Source organism: Orcinus orca, chromosome 1 (genome assembly GCF_937001465.1).
Source record: "Orcinus orca chromosome 1, mOrcOrc1.1, whole genome shotgun sequence".
NCBI lineage: Eukaryota > Metazoa > Chordata > Mammalia > Artiodactyla > Delphinidae > Orcinus > Orcinus orca.
The window spans coordinates 146,823,313-146,845,373 of NC_064559.1; the positions used below are offsets into that span (position 1 = coordinate 146,823,313).

The 22,061-nt window shown below is 36.2% G+C and overlaps 1 protein-coding gene across 1 annotated transcript; it reads left to right on the plus strand.

The window, feature by feature from the left end:
- Positions 1–16,951, plus strand: ASB17 (ankyrin repeat and SOCS box containing 17). Its single transcript, XM_004279957.2, has 3 exons — positions 1–401; positions 12,812–13,091; positions 16,671–16,951. The coding sequence occupies exons 1-3, from the start codon at positions 1–3 to the stop codon at positions 16,875–16,877; spliced, it is 888 nt and encodes a 295-aa protein (XP_004280005.1). The 3' UTR covers positions 16,878–16,951.
- The last annotated feature ends 5,110 nt before the right edge of the window (positions 16,952–22,061 follow it).

Here is a 22,061-nt window from a genome sequence, read left to right on the forward strand (position 1 = left end):
ATGAGTAAATCTTCTAAATTATGTCGAAAGACTTCTTGTCCACAAAGCAATATATTCTGCGATCTCATTGACAAAATTGTTAAAAGACCATCCTTGCAGTTTTTGGGTCAGCGGGGATATCACTGTTATGAACCCAGGATTTACAGAACACTGGCAAAAATTCTGAGGTACGGAGACTTGCATCAGTTTGACATACTACTCACAGATTATATTGCATTTGTGGAAAAATCAAGATACTGTTTTGAACTAAATTTTAATCTTGAATTTACTGAAATATGTGTGAATACAATTCTGTACTGGGTTTTCGCCAGAAAAGGTAATCCTGACTTTGTGGAATTGCTCCTCAAGAGGGCAAAAGACTATGTTCAAGACAGAAGTTGTAACCTGGCACTGATATGGAGGTAATAATCTCATATTTTTTCAACATAAAAGGAGAAAATTTCTCTTTAGGAGGATATACTACTTCTCTTTTCTAAAATGTATATGCATAGTGACTACATATGGATAAAGAATCCTGACTTGATTGCTCATTCATTTGTTCATTCCTTCATTATTTATTCAATAAAATTTTACCTATATGTAAATTATTATGTACCAATAAATTACTAGTGGTTTGCTCTATAAAGCTTATATGTAAGTGTTCAAGGTAATGCAGTGTTACACAACCTAGATTTCTGTAACTAGTCAAAGACATTGTTTTTTTGTAATACTGTGACCTCTTCTTTTTGAGAATACTGAGAATGTTTATCTATATACTATCTAAATTGTCTTTCAAAGTATAATTCAGGATATACACACATATTCACTTAGTCATACTTGTTAAACATAATAATTCCTTATTTTTATGTTAAACATTATAAATTTGACTCCAAATTCTCCAGAATTGAACACAGTGAACGTCAAATACCCGATTCAATCTGCTATAGAACCAAATTTTCACATTGTCTCAACATGTCAATCTAGCTAATGAATACTACTGAGGATCTTAGAATAAAATGTCCAATATGACCTCGTTGTAGTCTGTAATACAGATTTTAAAGTTACTTAGTTTGCACTAACTGCAATTTAGTCTTTGGTTTTAGGTATTAATTTGATTAGAACAGATGTGCATTTATTCATTCATTCACCTTACTATGCATGAGGCACTGTACTAGGCATGATGATAGAACCATGTATTCAATGAAAAACAAGACAGATAAGATCAGTTTAAGACTAAACCAATTTAGATTCTGCCTGAAGCAGAGTTGTTTTCTTGATTGTGTGTCACTGTGGTGATGGAGAACCACTGGATTACTTTCCTTAATGATAACCCAAGTACAAAAACTGAGAGCTGAAGTCTTCAATATCAATAAATAAAACTCCAAGTAGTACTTTTTGGTTGTTTTACGACCATTATATTTGTAACTATAGCAGAGATCAGCAGCTTCTAACACTGAGTGTCACTAGCTGGGTTAAGTAGTACCTATGTGTATCCCTGGCAGGCCCATGGGAAAGAAAAATGAAGTAAAACAAAGGAAGAGAGGATAAGTTAAAAAAAAGATTAATGAGGGGCAAGAAGGGAAAACTGAAAGGAAAGAAAGGAAATGAAAGAAAAACATATGGTGGGACATGATAGAGTGCCATTAACAACTGTCTTAATAAACTGTTTGAAGATTAACAGATTTTGACTTAGATGCATCCACAAGGTAAAACACATTACAGGCCAATTCTAAGTACCACAATATCTTTAGGATCTTTCAGATTCACAGAATTTTAAATTCAGATGGAACCTAACAATTCATTAGCAAACCTCCCCTAACCCCTCTTCCTGGGCAGCAACTCCCAGAGTGCATCTCTGGTTGGTGCTCATCTGGTCTCTGCTTGAACAACTCTAGTAGTAGTGAGTTAACTATTTCCTGAGGTAAATCATTCCTTTGCCAGGGACCCTTCTCTTTCCTAGCCACTCATTTTCCCTCAAAGATTTTACCCAGTCCCACGACTTTAAATATTACGATATGCCAATGACTCCCAAATCTTTATCTCCAGCCATGACCTCTCCTCTGAGCTCCAGACTCCTCCTATATGAGGCTGTCTGTTCAGCATCTCCACAGAGCATCTCAAATTTAACAGAATCAAAACAGAATACTGATCTTACTCACACTATACCTGCCAACTTGCTCCTTCCCCTGAATTCTGTACTTGATTAATGGCCTCTGTTGCTCAGGCCAAAAATCTAGGATTTATGTTTGCTTCTTCTCTTTCTTTCACAACACATCAGCAAATCTTTTTTATTTAATCTCTAAAATATGTAACAATTAGTTATACTTTTCATCTTCTCAGTTTCTAACGTAGGTGAAGCCACCATTGTCTCTTGCCTAGACAACTCCAATGGACTCCTAAAGAGTCTTCCAGCTTCCACTCTTCCCTCTTACAATCCATTCTTGACTCAGAAGCCTGAGTGACCTTATAAAAATGTAAAATAGGCCATACTACCCACGCTTAAAATCATCCAAAGTTTTCCTACTACAGGTGAAATAAAATTCAAACTCAATAACCATTTTTTAAAACTCCCATATGGGGACTTCTGTGATGGTGCAGTGGTTGAGAGTCCACCTGCCAATGCAGGGGACACGGGCTTGAGTCCTGGTCCGGAAGGTCCCACGTGCTACAGAGCAACTGGGCCCATGGGCCACAGCTACCAAAGCCCATGCGCCTAGGGCCCATGCTCTGCAGCGGGAGAGGCCACCGCAGTGAGAGGCCCGCACACCTAACGAGGAGTAGCCCTGGCTCGCTGCAACTAGAGAAAGCCCACGTGCAGCAACAAAGACCCAACACAGCCAAAAATTAAAAAAAAAAAACAAAAAAAAACCTCCCATATGATATGTCCCCAAATCCAATCTCCCAAATTCTAATCTCATGTCATTCTCCCCCTTGAACACTATATTCCAACCACACATTTGTTGTCCACTGTCTACTCTTGCTAAAAGTAAGCTCCATGAAAGGAGGAACTTTGACTATTGCTTCAGCTTTGAATCCTCATGTCTAGAACTATGCAGATACATAGTAAGTGGTTAATGAAGATTGTGTTGGATGAAAAAATGAATTTTTATACAGCTTTATTAGATTCTTCTTCCTCATAGTGCACTGAATTCTGTCTCCATTTCTCCAACTCTGCCCCCAGAGATATAGAATACAAAGTCTACTCATTCTCTGTCCTGTATGAAAACCTCTCAAATATTTGAACATAGCTATTATGTTCCCATAATAAATACCTTACGTTTCCTATTATCTGTTGTTCTTTATTTCCATAGCAGCATCATTCTTTGGTCACCTTCCCCTGTATACACTCCAGTTTGATAATTTCGCTAATCCAATAATGAGGTGTCTAAATAGGTCTCTGGAGGAGAAGAGACAGAATTAATGAGAGAAAGGAACTTAAGTTTGTTCATTTTTGCAATAAACCTGCAAAAATAAATGCCACAGTATGGAAGACTGTAAGTGGATAAAGAGAGATGACATCATTCAGTTAAAATAACAATAATCATTTATTAAGCATTTCCTAAGTACCAGGCACTGTGTTATTTGCTGAGGATACAAAAACAAAGTAGACGTATTTCCTGATTTTGGAGAGCTCACAGACTAGTACATAAGCCATAAAAAATTATAATTATACTATAAGTTCAAAAATAGAAGCATATAGAGGTAGAAAGAACAGAGGACATCGTTAATATTGGGGAGGAGCTGGTATCGGAGAAGGCACTTTAGAAGAGGTGATGTCTTAAATTTATTTTTAAAATGTAAAAAGGAGTTTTGCCTGTCTTTCCCTTGAAGAAATGTAATCTAGGCAGAGAGAGGCTGACTAAAGCCAAGAGAGATACAAACACGTTGTATCCAGTGACTACAGGCAATTCAGCAATTGCTAGAGAGTGAGATGGAAATCAGGTAATAGTGACAGATAAGGCCTAAAAGAGAGCCCTTGAAGGACTTTGGAGGCCATACCAAGGAATTTGAAATTTATACCATGGGTGATGCCCAATCAGTGAAGGTCTTTTCAGACTTGATGTATGAAAAGATTCATCAGCTCCCATTTGAAGACTGGACTGTGGTAAGGGAGGGTGCAGCTAGAATTAGGGAGGCTAGTTAGTAGACTGCTCAAACACTCCAGGTAGAATGGCAGGTCCAGAATTTCTGTAGAGGAAGGGTTGAAGGAAGCAATCTGATTGAAAAGAGGGAGGTGGTTAGAGGAGGTGCTTGAAACTGAATTTGCATAGCATGCCCAGTGTGCTAACTAAGATTACATGTGTACTTATAATAGTTTTGGGGGAAGAACTAATCTGCTCTGCCACCATCCCCCCCCCAATCCCTAGGTAAATCATAATGAGGACTTAAACTAAAAACAATAGCAATAGGGAAAAGAAGAGATATTACTAAATAGAATAACCAGGCATTACAGTAGGTGATTAGAAGTAGAAATGAAAGAGAAGAGTTACTCCTCAAATTTCTAAATTTTGAGACTCGTTGATGATTGTATTAGCTTCCTTTTGCTGCTGTAACAAAGCTGCCACAAACTTAGTGGCTTAAAATAATATAAATTTATTATTTTATAGTTCTGAAGGTCAGAGTCCAAAATGAGGCTACAAGGGCTAAAATCAAGATGTCACAGGGTGGGTTCCTTCTGGAGGTTCTAAGGGAGAGCCTTAGAGGGCTCTAGCTAGATACTCTAGCTGCCTTTGCCAGCTTCTAGAGCTGCCTACATTCCTTGGTTCATGGTCTCTTCCTCCATCTTCAAAGCCAACACTGTAGTCCTATCTCCTTCACTGGCTCTGCTTCTGTCATTCTCTGACATCTCTTATAAGGACTCTTGTGATTATACTGGGCCCCCCTGGATAATCTCGCACCTCAAGATCCTTATCCTAATTATATCTGCAAAATCCCTTTTGCCATATTGAGAGGCTATTTCAGTTTACCACAATGGTCATGCCACAAATCTATCAAAATTATTACAAGAGACTACAAAGTCAGTTTTGGATGCATGTGTTTGCATTGCCTAAGGGATATCCAGGTAAAGATGTGCAGTAGGTAGCTATTATGTAGTGTCATCCTTGATGTCTCTCTTTTACATTGCACATCTTAGTCTGTCAGGACATCTGTTGAGTCTACCTTTAAACAATATACAGAATTTGATCATCTCCACTGTTATCACCTAAGTTAAGTGATTTCTCTCCTTCTATTCCATAACAAATTCTCAATGAAGGTGAGATCGTGCTGCTTTTTTTTACTCAAAATCTCCAGTGGCTCTTCCATTCCATTTAGAGTAAAAGATGAAGTTCTTACAGTGATCTGCAAGGCTTTACACGACGTGACATCCCATTACCTCTGTCCTCATTTCCTACTATCCCTCACCCTTTTCACACTTTTAGCCACACAGGCTCCCTTACTCTTCCTCCACCACCCCAGGCACACTCTCCTGCCTTAGGGTTCTTAAATGTCCAAATGGCTAACTTCTTCATCTCCTTCTTCTTTATCTAATGTCACATTTCAGTAGAGCCCTCTCCTATAATCCTATTTAAAATTGGAAAATGCCAAAAGTTTAGGACCAGACACTTTCATGAATTCTACCAAACATTCAAAAAGGACTTAATCCTTCTCAAACCATCCAAAAAATTGAAAAGGAAGGAATGCTCCCAAACTCATTCTATGAGGCCCACATTAGCGTGATACCAAAAGCAGATAAACGCACTTTGAAAAAAATAATAAAATAAAATAAAATTACAGGCCAATATACCTGATGAACACCGATGCAAACATCCTCAACAAAAGAATAACAAACCAAATTCAACAATACATTAAAAGGATATATACCATGATCAAGTAGAATTTATTCCAGGGATGCAAGAATGGTTCGATATGTGTAAATCAATCAACCTGATACACCACATTAATAAAACAAAGAATAACACCATATAATTATCTCAATAGAGGCAGAAAAAACATTTGACAAAATTCAACATCCATTTATGATATAAACTCTCAACAAAGTGGGTATAGAGGGAACATACCTCAACATAATAAAGGCTATATATGATAAACTCATTGTTAACATATTATTCAGTTGAAAACCTGCAAGCTTTTCCTCTAAGATCAGGAACAAGAAAAGGATGCCCACTATCACCACTTTTATTCAACATAGTATTGGAAGTCCTAGCCACAGCAAATCAAACAAGAAAAAGAGACAAAATTGGAAAAATTGGAAAGAAAAAAGTAAAACCGTCAGTATTTGCAGATGACATGATACTATATAGAGAAAACCCTAAAGAGTCCACAAAAAATTTATTAGAACTAATAAACAAATCTAGTAAAGTTGCAGGATACAAAATCAATAAAGAAATCTATTGCATTTCTAAATGTTACCAACTATCAGAAAGAGAAATTAAGAAAACAATCCCATCTATAATTGTATCAAAAGAATAAAACATCTCGCAATAAATTTAACCAAGGAGGTGAAAGACCTGTACTCTGAAAACTATAAGATATTGGGACTTCCCTGGTGGTGCAGTGGTTAAGAATCCGCCTGCCAATGCAGGGGACACAGGTTTGAGCCCTGGTCTGGGAAGATCCCGCATGCTGCGGAGCAACTAAGCCTGTGCGCCACAACTACTGAGCCTGCGAGTCACAACTACTGAGCCCGCGAGCCACAACTACTGAAGCCCGAGCACCTAGAGCCCATGCTCCGCAACAAGAGAAGCCACTGCAATGAGAAGTCTGCACACTGCAACGAAGAGTAGCTCCCTCTTGCTGCAACTAGAGAAAGCCTGTGTACAGCAACAAAGACCCAATGCAGCCAAAATAAATAAACTTACCACAAAAACCACTATAAGATATTGATGAAAGAAATTGAAGATATTGATGAAATAAATGGAAAGATATACCATGCTCATGGATTCAAAGAATTAACAGTTAAAATGTCCAAATTACGCAAAGCAATCTACAGATTCAATGCAATCCCTATCAGAATAACAATGGTATTTTTCATGAAACTGAAACCAATAATCCTAAAATTTGTATGGAATCTTGAAAGACCATGAACAGCCAAAGCAACCTTTATAAAGAAGAACAAAGCTGGAGGTATTATGCTCCCTGATTTCAAGCTATACTACAAAGCTATAGTCATCAAAAGTGTATAGTACTGGCACAAAAACAGACACATAGATCAATGGAACAGAATAGACAGTCCAAAAATAAACCCATGCTTATATGGTCAATCAATCTATAACAAAGGAGGCAAGAATATACAATGGGGAAAAAACAACATCTTCAATAAATGGTGTTGGGAAAACTGGACAGCTACACACAAGAGAATCAACCTGGACCACTTTCTTACACCATATACAAAAATACACTCAAAATGGTTACAGATCTAAATATAAGACCTGAAACCATAAAACTTCTAGATGAAAACATAGGCAGTATGCAATTTTACATCAGTCTTTGCAATATTTTTTTGGATATGTATCCTCAGGCAAGGGCAACAAAAGCAAAACTAAACGAATGGGACTACATCAAACTAAAAAGCTTTTGGATAGCAAAGGAAACCATCAAAAAAATGAAAAGGCAACCTATTGAGTGGGGAGAGTTATGTGCAAACAATATATCCAACCAGTGGTTAATATCTAAAACATATAGGGCTTCCCTGGTGGCGCAAGTGGTTGAGAGTCCGCCTGCCAATGCAGGGGACGCGGGTTCGTGTCCCGGTCCGGGAAGATCCCACATGCCGTGGAGTGGCTGGGCCCATGAGCCATGGTTGCTGAGCCTGTGTGTCCGGAGCCTGTGCTCCACAACGGGAGAGGCCACAACAGTGGGAGGCCTGCATACTGAAAAAAAAAAAAAAAAAAAATCTAAAACATATAAAGAACTCATACAACTCAATATTATAAAAATCAAATTTAAAGAGGTGCAGGGGACCTGAATAGGTATTTTTTTTCCAAGGAAGGCATACAGATGGCCTATAGATATGTGAAAAGATGCTCAACATCACTAATCACCAGAGAACTGCAAATTAAAACCATATTGAGGGGGCTTCCCTGGTGGCGCAGCAGTTGAGAATCCACCTGCCAATGCAAGGGACATGGGTTTGAGCCCTGGTCCGGGAAGGTCCCACATGCCGTGGAGCAACTAAGCCCCTGCACCACAACTACTGAGCCTGCACTCTAGAGCTCACAAGCCACAACTACTGAGCATGTGTGCCACAACTACTGAAGCCCGCATGCCTAGAGCCTGCACTCCACAACAAGAGAAGCCACTGCAATGAGAAGCCTGTGCACCACAACCAAGAGTAGCCCCCGCTCACCACAACTAGAGAAAGCCCATGTGCAGCAACAAAGACCCAACTCAGCCATAAATAGATAAATAAATAAATAACTAAATTTATAAAACCACAATGAGATATCACCTTCCCCTGTCAGAACACGTATTATCAAAAAGACCACCAATAGGTGTTAGTGAAGATATAGAGAAAAGGGAACCCTTGTGCACTGTTGGTGGGAATGTAAATTGGTGCAGCGACTATGGAAAATAGTATGTAGTTTCCTCAAAAAAATTAAAAATAGAGTTACCATATGATCCAGCAATTCTACTTCTGGGTATTTATGTGAAGAAAATGAAAATACTAATTAAAAAAGATATATGCACCCCTATGTTCCTTGCAGCATTATTTACAATAGCCAAGATATGGAAACAACCTAAGTGTCCATCAATAGATGAATGGATAAAGAAGTGGTGTCTGTGCATATATACATATATACAATGTATTATTACTCAGCCATACAAAAGAATAAAATCTTGCTATTTGTGACAACATGGACAGATTTAGAGGGTATTATGCTAAGTGAAATAAGTCAGACAGAGAAAAACTAATACTGTATGATTTCACTTACATGTGGAATCTAAAAAACAAAACAAAAAACAAAAAGGAAACCGACTCATAGATACAAACTGTTGGTTTCACGGCAGGGGTAGTATGGAATTGGGAAAAATAGGTGAAGGAGATTAAGAGGTACAAACTTCTAGTTATAAAATAAATAGGTCATGGGAATGTAATTTACAGCATAGGGAATATAGTCAATAATATTGTAATAACTTTGTACGGTGATAGATTATTGTGGTGATCAATTCATATTGTGTATAAATATCAAACCACTATGTTATACACCTGAAACCAATATAATATTGCATGTCAACTGCATTTAAATTAAAAAAATAAAATAAAATTGAGAAATGCCCTCACTGCACCTTCCCAGCACTTCCATACTTCTTATCCTGCACTACTTTTTCTTTTTCCCAGAATACTTATCAAACCTTCTAACATATTATGAAATTGGCTTGTTTGCTATGTTCCTTCTGCTATATATTGTCTGTTATCCTTCACTACTATATTAGCAAGAAGCGGCATCTTTGTTTTGTTCACTCATATATCCCAAGTACCCAAAAGGGTGCCTGGCATACAGTATGCATTCAGTAAGTATTTGGTGAATAAATTAACAGACAGTAGTTATCATGTTATGGTCATAGATGAAATTGCCTGAGAACAATTAATCAGATGAAAATTAGTCAAAACGCCACATCTACTTTACCTAGATGTTGAGGGCAGAGGAAGAGGAATCAGTGAAAGAGGGTTGAGAATGAATAGTCAAAGAGGTAGATGCATAACTTGAAGAGAATGGTCCCACGGAGTCATGGGAAAACATCCCAAGAAAGTCAACTGTCAAATATCAAAGATAAAATTATTATGAAGAAAGGTCTATTAAATTGGCAGCTGGAAACCAGAAGAGAAATGCTAGGAAAATTTTTAGAAATAATTATTATAGCTACAAAACAGAATCATTCCCTGCATGTCTATATGGAAATATTATGTCCCATTTCATAAGTGCATATATGACAGGTTTTCAGATACAGAGGGTTCAGTTCATTAACCTCACATTTAAAAATTGATTCTTGCTTTGCTTGCCTCATTCCATCCATATAAGTACTGTAATAATTAACTGTCAGGACAGATTAAGCAAATTTTGGTTTACAATAACATGATCTTTAAACATGAGGATTAATTATATGTCATTTGGGTACAGACTAGACTTTTGAATCTCATTTTAAACCTATTTGAGTTTTAATTATGTTTTCAACATTTTTGGTCCAAAATATCTTCTACAGTAATGTCAATCTTAATATCTTAAAATCAACTAATATCTCTAAATCTTAACAAGGGCCACTTACAGTATTTTTTGTCCCCTAAGTCCCGTGAATTCCCATACTTATAAGTCTCTTAAGGCAAATATCTTCTTAAGAGTTAGCAAGATGAATAAATTAGACTGCTTTTGAAAATGTTAAATGATTGCTCTTCACTAAAATTCTGACTAGGCCCGAAAGCTACAGAATAACTTTAAAATAATAATTTTCAGGATAATGGTAAAAAAAAAATCAATTAACATATATTTGAGTATGTACTATGGGCCAAGCATTGTTCTAGGCATTTAGGGATATAAAAGTATATTAAACAGACAAAGAGTATTGCCCTGTAGAACTTAAAATTTTATAGTTTATCTTGCCCACGCATTGATTTTGAACATAAGAAAATGAAAGATTAGAGACATTAAGCAAGTTGTCCAAAATGATAAGAGCTTAATGGAGCTATGTACAAAGTGCCATAGAGTTTATTAGACAGGGTCTTATACGATGAGCAAGACTTGTCCCAGAATTGAAAATGGAAGGGAAGAACATATACAAATCAAAGAAATGTAAAAGAGTTGAATGCAGTGGTGGTTTGGGAAAATGAATACCAACAATCAGGAGAGGGAATGTAGAAGTAGTTTAGAAGTTCAATTTTGGATATGTGTTGGAAGTATTTGTGAAAAAGATGAGATGTTCAGGACAATATTGATCTGGAGATGACTCTAGGAGAGAGTGTATATATACTTTATACAGAGTTAGAAGGATATATATAGTGCCACTGGTAGAGTGATGACAAAAATCCCACTTCTTAATTTCTAAAACACTATTCTGCACTGCACCACACTATTTTTTTTTAATCACAAAATCTTGGCATTTCAGAGCTCAGTGAAGCTTTGGAGATAAACTAGTTGGTCTAGTAATTTTCAAACTGTACTTTTTGGAGCTCTTGACAAGAGAATCACCATATGGGAGGTCTCTAGGACCCCAAATACACTTCAACCAGAGAACTTATCTAATACAAAAGATGTATTTTATATAGCTAGTTCTTGCATAACAATATTCCAGTGTTGGTTTATGTTTGTAAATGAAACATTCTTTCCAATCTTTTTATTGCCACAATATGACCTTCAAGTCTTAGATCCAGGATAACCTACAGGCAATGACTAACCCAGATAGAGTTAGGTGTCTCTCCTTGGTGTTTCTATAGTTCCCCAAGCATGTTTCTATCGTAGCAATTATCACCTTGTACTGTATTTATTGAATTACTTGTTTGTTTCCCTTACTAGACTATAATAAGCATCTTGAGATCAAGGACTACATCTTTCATCTTTGCATATCTAGTACTCAGTACGCTCTGGACAAGCCAGTGTTAAATAAATTAGTTAATGAATGGATGAGCAAATGAATACATAAATGCATGAGGAAATGGAGACTCAAAGAAGCTGACTTATTAGTTAGGAGAACTAAAACCTAGAATCTAGAACCTTTAAATCTCTATTGTTTTTAACACTATACCATGTTGCCTTCCATCTTAATTATTTGAAATCTTAAAGTTCTTTTTGAATAATGCTTTTCTTGCTAGGCATAATTGTCCGAAACTAATATTTATAGTTTGTATGCTGTTCTGCAGAATATATTAGTATTTTATTAGATCAATCAAGAGAATTCCAGAGACAAGGACCTTTAGTCCTAAAAACCATGTCTACTTGGCCAAATCAAAGCTTGATAATTAATACAAAATTCCCTGTGGCTGATTCTACCATGTCCTATCTACATATAGTAACCAATTCAATAGCAAACATAAATGTCTATTAAATGAAACAATTGCAAGAACTATATACAATTAGAAAAAAATAACATTTTCATTTCTGTCATAAGGGAGGAGAAATTTTCAAGTCCAGTCATCATATAGCACTCCAGGAAAAACAAGATTTCAGAGAACTCTCAAAACTCTACTGAAGAAGGCAAATTAAATTCTATCCTTGAGGGACCTGATATGACCCTCATCATAATTTACATTTCTTCAACCTGAAAATACCAACTCTGATTTTATTAAAGTGAAAAAATAGAATTAAGGTAGTTGAACTTATTCCTTTTCAGTCTAATTTTCAAACTCAATTCAATCTCAAGCCTGATACATGATCAAGAACAACAAAAACAAAAGGGTCACAGAATTCTGTTCTATTAATAAAGCGAAATAAAAAAGTCTGTCCCTCTTTTCCATTTTAGATTTTCCAGAGCTATATCAGTTTCATAATATTAGTTCCAATCACTATGGATTTCTCAAATGAGAAACAGAATTGCTATTACTAAAACTAAACACTTTCCATACATTGTAAATCTTTTTGTTTGTTTGTTTTTACAAGTGTAAACGGGATTTAAGTGTGTAGTACAGTTTTCTTACTTTTTGACCTTCAGGTTGGCCTAGATTTGGAGTGGAAAACTCTTTTTAAGACATACTATATATAAAGGAGAAGTTACATTAATGTTATTTAAGATATCTACTATTTAATATAATACTATTATTTTCCCTTTACTGTTAAGACAAAGTTTTTACCACATTTCTTAATTCTATATTCAATGAGGTTTTTCTTGTTTGTCTGATTCACAGAACTTTCACACCAGTATACTGTCCAAGCCCATTAAGTGGAATCACACCTCTACTTTACGTAGCTCAGATGAGACAATCCAATATCTTAAAAATACTCCTGCAATATGGAATCATAGAAAGAGAAAAAAACCCTATCAACATTGTGTTAACAATATTGCTCTACCCCTCAAGAGTGAGAATAATGGTTGATCATGAACTGGTAGACATCCAGGAAGATGCCAAAACATGTTTAGTGCTTTGTTCCAGAGTGCTTTCTGTCATTTCAACCAGGGAAATAGAGGTAAGCAAAATACTGTACTTTGGGTGTGGCCTCAAATATTGATCAATTTTAAGATAAAATTGTGAGGCAAGAATAAAGTTAATTTTTCATCTATCAATCCAGTGAATCACTGAGTATATGCTTATAAATTAAAAATAGGCAAAATTCTAATTATCTTGAGCATTAGCTCTTTTATTTCATAATTTTATGTCTTCTAAATATGAAATAATTTTTTTAAAGTTAGTATAGTTTATTTTAGTAGTTATTAAGTAGATGTATGTTATTATTATATTCTAATTACATAATAACCTGTTTATTAGGATTTCTATGTCTCAAAAACAGAACAGGGCTTCCCTGGTGGCTCAGTGGTTAAGAATCTGCCTGCCAATGCAGGGGACACGGGTTTGAGCCCTGGTCCGGGAAGATCCCACATGCCGTGGAGCAACTAAGCCTGTGCACAACTACTGAGCCTGCGAGCCGCAACTACTGAGCCCACGAGCCTAGAGCCCATGCTCCGAAACAAGAGTAGCCACCACGATGAGAAGCCCATGTACTGCAACGAAGAGTAGCCCCCACTCACCGCAACTAGAGAAAGCCCACGCGCAGCAACGAAGACCCAACACAGGCAAAAATAAATAAATTTAAAAACAAAAACAAAACAGAACAAATTAAACTTTTAACAGACTTCTTTTCCAATAGAATATTGTAAAATGAAAGTTACATTTCTCCCCACTATAATCACATATCAAGAAACATATTTTCCTTTTCAAAATTCCTGAACAATTTTAAGCATGAAAATATAAAGGCTTTAAATATTTGCTCAATTGAAAATATCTATCCCTCAGAAATGTGAAGTTTCTCCTTGATAAGGTTTAAAAAAAAAATCAACCACATGAAGGGCATATTTATCCTGTCAAAATGAACTGCAAGTTTCAGCATCAAATTGTATCATGTCTATTAGTATCAAGAAATAAGTCTAAGATAGACAACTGATGGGAACATACTGTACAGCACAGGGAACTCTACTTAATGCACTGTAGTGTCCTAAATGGAGGGGATATATGTATATGTATAACTGTTTCATTTTGCTGTGCAGTAGAAGCTAACACAACATTGTAAAGCAACTATACTCCAATAAAAATTAATTTAAAAAAAAGAAATAAGTCTGCATAAGGTAAAGAAAGCTACCCCTATAAATTTAAACCAAAGTACCAAGGAATCTAGCAGTTCCCCTTATCTTTAAAGGTGTGACTTCAGAAATAAACTCCTAAGAAATATAGTTCTGTTGGGTCTTTAAGTTTTTTAAGCTTTAACAATGCATATCAATCAACCATGCCTGGGCCAATTGTAAGGACAGCAAATTCGTCAAATTATTTTGGCAACCAAATTTCTTTTTAAGCATTTTTTTAAAAAATTTATTTTATTTATCTATTTTTGTCTGCATTGGGTCTTCGTTGCTGTGCATGGGCTTTCTCTAGTTGTGGCGAGCGGGGGCTACTCTTGGTTGTGGTCTGCGGACTTCTCATTGCGGTGGCTTCTCTTGTTGTGCAGCATGGGCTCTGGGCATGTGGGCTTCAGTAATTGCGGCTCATGGGCTCTGTAGTTGTGACTCACAGGCTCTACAGCACAGGCTCAGTAGTTGTGGCACACGGGCTTAGCTGCTCTGCGGCATGTGGGATCTTCCCGGACCAGGGCTCGAAACTGTGTCCCCTGCATTGGCAGGCAGATTCTTAACCACTGTGCCACGAGGGAAGCCCTGGCACCAATTTTTGTTGCTATTTTTTGTTTTTGTTTTTATGGCTGTACCACATGGCATGTGGAATCTTAGTTTAGTTCGCTGACCAGGGATTGAACCCACGCCACCTGTACTGGAAGCATGGACTCTTAACCACTGGACCACCAGAGAAGTCCTTGGCAACTAATTTTTAAAACAAAAAAATAAAAAATAATTTTTTTGCTTCTTTATATATACAATGGAATATTACTCAGCCATAAAAAGAAAAGAAATTGAGTTATTTGTAGTGAGGTGGATGGACCTAGAGACTGTCATATAGAGTGAAGTAAGTCAGAAAGAGAAAAACAAATACCGTATGCTAACACATATATATGGAATCTGAAAAAAAAAGTAATGGTTCTGAAGAACCTAGGGGCAGGACAGGAATAAAGATGCAGACATAGAGAATGGACTTGAGGACACGAGGAGGGGGAAGGGTAAGCTGGGACGAAGTGAGAGAGTGGCATGGACATATATAAACTACCAAATGTAAAATAGATAGCTAGTGGGAAGCAGCCACATAGCACAGGGAGACCAGCTTGGTGCTTTGTGACCGCCTAGAGGGGTGGGATAGGGAGGGTGGGAGGGAGACACAAGAGGGAGGAGAAAGGGGGATGTACATATACGTATAGCTGATTCACTTTGTTATACAGCAGAAACTGTCACACCATTGTAAAGCAATTATACTCCAATAAAAATGTTAAAAAAATTGTTTTTGCTTCTTTAGTAATTTGTTTGTCCTTGTCCAGTGTTAGTCCTGCACAATTTTTATAGGACATATTGATTCTCAACCAGGTTCATGAATGCTATTGCTGAGGTACCCTCAAAATAGAAGAGTACTAGGAGAGAATGAGTTGATCAAAATCACCTAAGTGGCAAAGAAGTTAAAGCTGGATTCCAATCAATTTCAGCTTAATAAGTGAAGTAGCATTGAGCAATAAGGTGAAAAATGGCATAAAAACCAGCTTAAAGAACTCTAAATAACCCTGCTTTTCATTTCCACATGTAAATATACATTTAGATATCTTTACTTCTAGACCACAGTTCTGTGATTGCAGAGGCTATGTCTATTTTGCGTAGCCTAGCAATTATCCCAAGCACCAAGGTCAATGCTGAGTATACATGAGATATTCTTTAAATAATTGTTTACTGAACAATGAAAAATTATATATCATTTAAGTTAAAGTGTCATGTAGTCTGTAGAGTGTAGGTTCTTCTGGAGATGTACCTCTATAATACAGCAAAGTCTTTTACTTCTAAATCAGCCTAATAACATTTTGCTTCTAGAACTAAATCTTTAAAAGGGTAGCTTAACTAAAACGTAAAAAGTTATCTTCATGTGTATGGGCCTCTTGTTAGGTCTTCTCATGATTCAGCAGTATGTAGTTTTACTCTACAATGGTTGGAATCACCTGGTGGAACTTTTAGGATTTATGTTGTCTGTGCCCAACCCACACTAACTAAATCAGAAATTCTGGAGTAGAACCTCAGCATTAATATTTTCTAAAATCTCCTAGATAATTCCAGTCAAACTGGTCAAATTGGCAACACTACTCCAGAAGAAGCTAATAAACCATAAGTGTATGTATGATCTGTCTAAAATTAAAAACATACAGATTCACTGTTGTAAGAAATAATGTTTTGTGTCCTTAGACACATTAAACCTTATATATGATTGTGAGAATAAAATGGGAGTAAAAATTCTTGCCTCAAGTGAAAACGTTTTAGAAAAAATATTATAAGGGTTAAATAAATTTAAGATACATTTTGTGAATTCAAATAAAACAATTAAAATGTTTATAATTTCCCTTTTCCCTTTTCTTTAGATGCAGCTAAGTTTAGGAAGACGTCCAATTATTTCAAATTGGCTGGACTACATTCCTTCAACAAGATACAAAGATCCATGTGAACTATTACATCTTTGCAGAATAACCATCAGGGCTCAACTACTGACCAACAATATGCTCCCAAATGGAATATTTTCACTTCTAATTCCTGTTCGTCTACAGAACTACCTGAATTTAGAATGCTAATGCACGTCTTTTTCTTCATTCTTTAAGGATGCTCACTGTTGTATGGTTTAGAAGTTAATAAACTATTAACTTCACACAAATTTTTACTGCATTGAACATTCCATTAGAAAATATATTATCACATGACACCCTAAATGCATCACTTTTAAATTAACATACGGCTCTACCCATTAACTTTCTATACAGTGTAACAAATTATATGCATTTTTAAAATATTTTAGATTTATGCTTTTATTCTGTTTTTAAAAGCTGTTTTCGGCCTTAGAGCATTCTTGTTACTTGTGGAAAATCTGGTCATATTAATATTCTGAACTCTGAAGCTCTTATTTTTAGTATGTCCTAAGTTAGGTAAATATTATTTTATATTTTGTATCCATAATAACAAATGTTTATTGAGTTATTTTGCAAATAAAACACTGTGTTTGGTAGTAGGGAATAATTAATGAAATTAAGAGGTGATCCCTTCCTTGAGAGAAGAATTTATAATTCTGTAGCATCCGTGGTCACAAATAACACAAGGTAAAAAATTAGTCAACTAAAGTGTTGGGAATAGGATGACAGAAATGGATTATATTTGGACATAATTAGCCTTAAGTTACAACGTGGAGCTTGGGTGTTGTGGTATGTGATACCCCTAAATACTAGCCCAGCAGTATTTTTTTAATGAGATATAATTGTGTAAAACAAAATAGTTTCAGGTATATAACAGAATGATTCAATAAATTTATATACTGTGAAATAATCACCACAGTAAGTCTAGTTAACACCTATCATCACACATAGTTACAAGTTTTTTTTCTTGTGATGAGAACTCAAGATCTACTCTCTTAGTAACTTTCAAATATATAATACAATATTATTAACTATAGTCACCATGCTGTACATTACATGACCAGGACTTATTTATAACTGAAAGTTTGTACCTTTCGATCACCTTCACCCATTTCATCTACCCCCAAATTATATGCATTTTAATACAAAAAAGGAAACAGTTTTGACCCAACATCACATCAAAATGAAACTATTATCAGTTAAATCTGCATATCCTTTGGTTACAAAGAAACTTGTTATCTTAAAAAAATTAGAATGTATTCTACAACAATTTTTTAGCTCTTTGCTTTTTGAATATCTAGGGTATTAGACTGTTCTCTATATAACTATGTGGTCAAACTGTTGCAACATAATTCTCCATGGGCCTCTCATGTTTCCACCTGTCTTATGAGCAGAGGAACTGTCTTACTCTTGACTATCTTTTTAAGGATGTTTGTATAGTGAGCAGCCTTAGAAGATAGAGATAGTGGCTCCCTCTGAGCAGAGGGTAGGTTTGCTCAATATCTAATATAATAAAGGCAATGTCTTCCTCTGGGGAAGTGGTCAAGGAGGTTTGCTTGAAGCTCATTTTAAAAGCCTGGAGTTTCCCAAGCTTGGGATTCTTCAGCTGTAACACCAATCCACTGTGCACATCTACCTGGACAACTACACATCTTAGAGGATGGGAGTACGTGGAACCAACACAAACAAGAAGCTCATGTTGCATGCTGTACCACTAGTAATAAAGTTCTTCGCTTCTGACCCAGTCTTTTGCCTTCTGACAGAAAACAGTATGGTAAGCTAAACTGCTAGTTTGCAAGTTAAGGTAAAAATCTTAGACACTTCACAGTCCTTGACAATGAGAATCTGTTCCCCACCTCATCACTGCATTTAGATCCATTTCAGTAGATTATGGTAGACAGTATCCATCCTCACTATCTGCAATCTGGGGACTATCAAAATTTGACAATTCATAAGAAAAGGATATTCATTTTGGTCCTATAGTAAGACAAAACAATTGTGTGATTTAACTTTCTAAAGAACAGAATGGAAATAGCCAAGTAACAATATAACTAGATCACTTGCTTTTCCTCTCCTTCCACGTTCGTTCCCTTAACTGCATTACAGGGTTGGATTATAGAAATGCTTATCTATTACACTTAAACTACATTTAATTATGATTGAGCATATTTTATGCTCATAAATAAGTATATAGGAAGTTCAAACAACACACAATGTATTAATATTTGAATATTTTACCAATAGCATATGATAATTATTTTAGTTGGAAATATGTGTTAACATGAAGAAAGTTAAAAAAAAAAAAACTTAATCTAGCTTATAAAGAAAAACTAGATTGCTGATCCAGATGAAGTGATTCTTCTGGGCAAATATTTTAGCAAATCTTTTTACATTTATTCCCTAATTTCCATCCACTCTAACAGAGCTTAATGAATTTTATCTAGTCATCACTTCTACTGAACATGGCTCATACCTATGCTAGAGAGTGGGCAACAAGCAGCACCTAAATTTCTGGAACTTCTTTCTTCTTCTTTTTTTTTGGGGGGGGGGGGCGCCATGTCACATGGTTTGTGGGATTTTAGTTCCCGGACCAGGGATCAAACCCAGGAACCTGGCAGTGAGAGTGCGGAGTCCTAACCACTGGACCGTCAGGGAATTCTCTGAAACTTCCTTCTACTGGAATTCTTATTATTTCCATATTTCTCAACATGGTTGATGGTATCACCACCTAGAATCATATTTAACTCTTCCCTTCTGTATTAATTTGCTAGGGCTGCCATAACAAAGTACAAAAATTAGGAGGCTAAAACAACAGTAATTTATTGTCTCACAGTTCTGGAGCCCAGAAGCCTAAAACTGAGGTGTTAGCAGAACCACACACCCTCTGAAAACTGTAGGGGAATCCTTCCTAATTTCTGGTGGTTTTCCAGCAATCTTTGGCATTCCTTGGCTTGTAGATGTATCACTCCAATCCTCTATCTTCACATGGCATTCTCCCTGAGTCTCTGTGTCTTCACATGGCAATCTTCTTATAAGGACACCAGTCATATTGGATCAGGGGCCCACCCTACTCCAGCATGACCTCATCTTAACTAATTATCAATACATTTGAAATGATCCTATTTCCAAATAAGGTCACATACTGAAGTACAGGGGGTTAGGACTTAACGAATCTCTTTCAAGGGGACACAATTCAATCCATAACACCTTCCCCTCACTAAAAAATCGGATAAGTCATGAATCGCTAAATCTGGTTAATCAGCACTAAATATCCTTAATATCTTTCAAATCAATGTCTTCTTTCCTCCACCAGCCACTCCATCCTCTCCATTCTCCTCCTTTACACACACACACACACACACACACACACACACACACACACACAACCCTGTTCCATTCTCACTGTTTCTACCCTTAATCATCAATTCTCTTCTGCACTACTGAAAGAGTTTCTTAAAACTATCTCGGCTCCTTGGTTTCAACCACACATCCCAAAACCATTTATGCTACCACCCAGATGATCTTTCTAAAATGGAAATCTTATCATGTTATTCCTCTACCACCACCACCACCCTCTTCCACTCTCCAGCAACAGACCTTAAAACTCTTCAGTCATCTAAAGGAGAAACTGATATAAAGCCCTTACTTCATCTTTTTGCCACTCTCTCATATGCACTCTATCCCCCAGCTAAACCAAGCTGCTTACTGTTTCACATCTCTTTGCTTTTACATATGCTGATCCTTATCTAAAATGCTCTTCCCTTCCTGAACACTTGACATATTTTACTACCTTTTAAACTCCCTTGACCCACAAAGAACTGTAAACATTTTTTGTGCTACTACCCTTCTTATGTTCCTCTATTATCATACTTATCACATGGTGTTCCAACCCTACTACATGCGTTTTTTTCTTAACTACACCTGAAAAGCCTACCTCAAGGTCAGACATCTTTTGTGCGCCTAGCACCTAGTACGTAGTCTGTTCCATAATAAATATTATTGAATTATATTTTTGGTAGTTTTTTACCAAACTCTGAAACTTTTGCTTGAAGTGAAAGATTTAAAAATGTGCTACCAGAGAGGTTAAACTAAAAAGCAGCTAAAAAATAATTTAGGAAAAAGAAAGATTTTAAAAAATCACTGCTTGCTAAAGAATGATCAGAATAGCTTTAAAATATTTTAAATGCACTACTCACCACATATCTATTAGAATGGCTAAAAAAAATTTAAAAACTGACAATATACCAAGTACTAAAGAACATGTGGGAAAACTGGACCTCTCATACATGGCTAACAGGAATGCAAAATGGTATAAGCCCTCTGGAAAAGAGTCTGCAGGCTTCTCATGAAGTTAAATATACACTTACAATATGACAGGGCCATTCCACTCCTATGTAACCTAGATAAATTAAAACTTAACACTCACACAAAAATCTGTACACAAATGTTTATAACAGCTTTATTCATAATCACCAAAAACTAGAAACCTAAATGTCCTTCGGTGAGTGAATGGATAAACTGTGGTACATACAAACAATGGAATACCAGGCAGCAATTAAAAGGCACAACCAAATGCATAAATTCTAAAGTACATTATGCTCAGTAAAAGAAGCCAGTCTCAAAAGGTTACATGCTATATGACTGGTAAAAACAAAACTATAGGGAAGGAATGCTTAACCATACTCAGTGATTGCTGGGTTAAAGTTAGGAGTCAGGGAAGAATTTGGCTACAAAGGGACAGTACTAAGGGAATCATCTGGTGGTGACAGAACTGTTCTGCATCTTGAATGTGGTAGTACCACGAATCCATAAATGTGCCAAAATTCATAAAATTGTAGACCAAAAAAGTTTTTACTGTTATGCAAATTTTAAAATAAACAAATGTATTACTTCCTAGGCATGAGGATAAGCTGCCCTTTTCCTCTACTCCCATATACCTTACCCCTAGACTTGAAGATTACTTTATGTGAGGAGAAAGGTGGAACAGACTAAAAGAATGGCTTTGAGATGGAAATTCAAGGAGTTTGCTAAAACATTATGGACATTTATCTTAAAAGACTGAATTATAAGATAATGATCTATAATTTTAGAGAAAGGCAAAGGCGAAGAGGTACTGAAGAGTAGAGCAAACAGACCTGAAAATTAAAGGATGGATTGTCTTCCTAGCATTCACCTCCATCCTATAGTACCACGTCTTTATAATTATATCTGCATTTGATTTGCTTTTCCATATGTTTCGGCAACACACAAAATGACTGAAGAAAAAGTATTTAATTTTAAGAAGATATAAACCCATTTTTATTTCAGTATTCCAAATCTAAAATAAAAGGGATTAATTGGTTGGCTGCCATT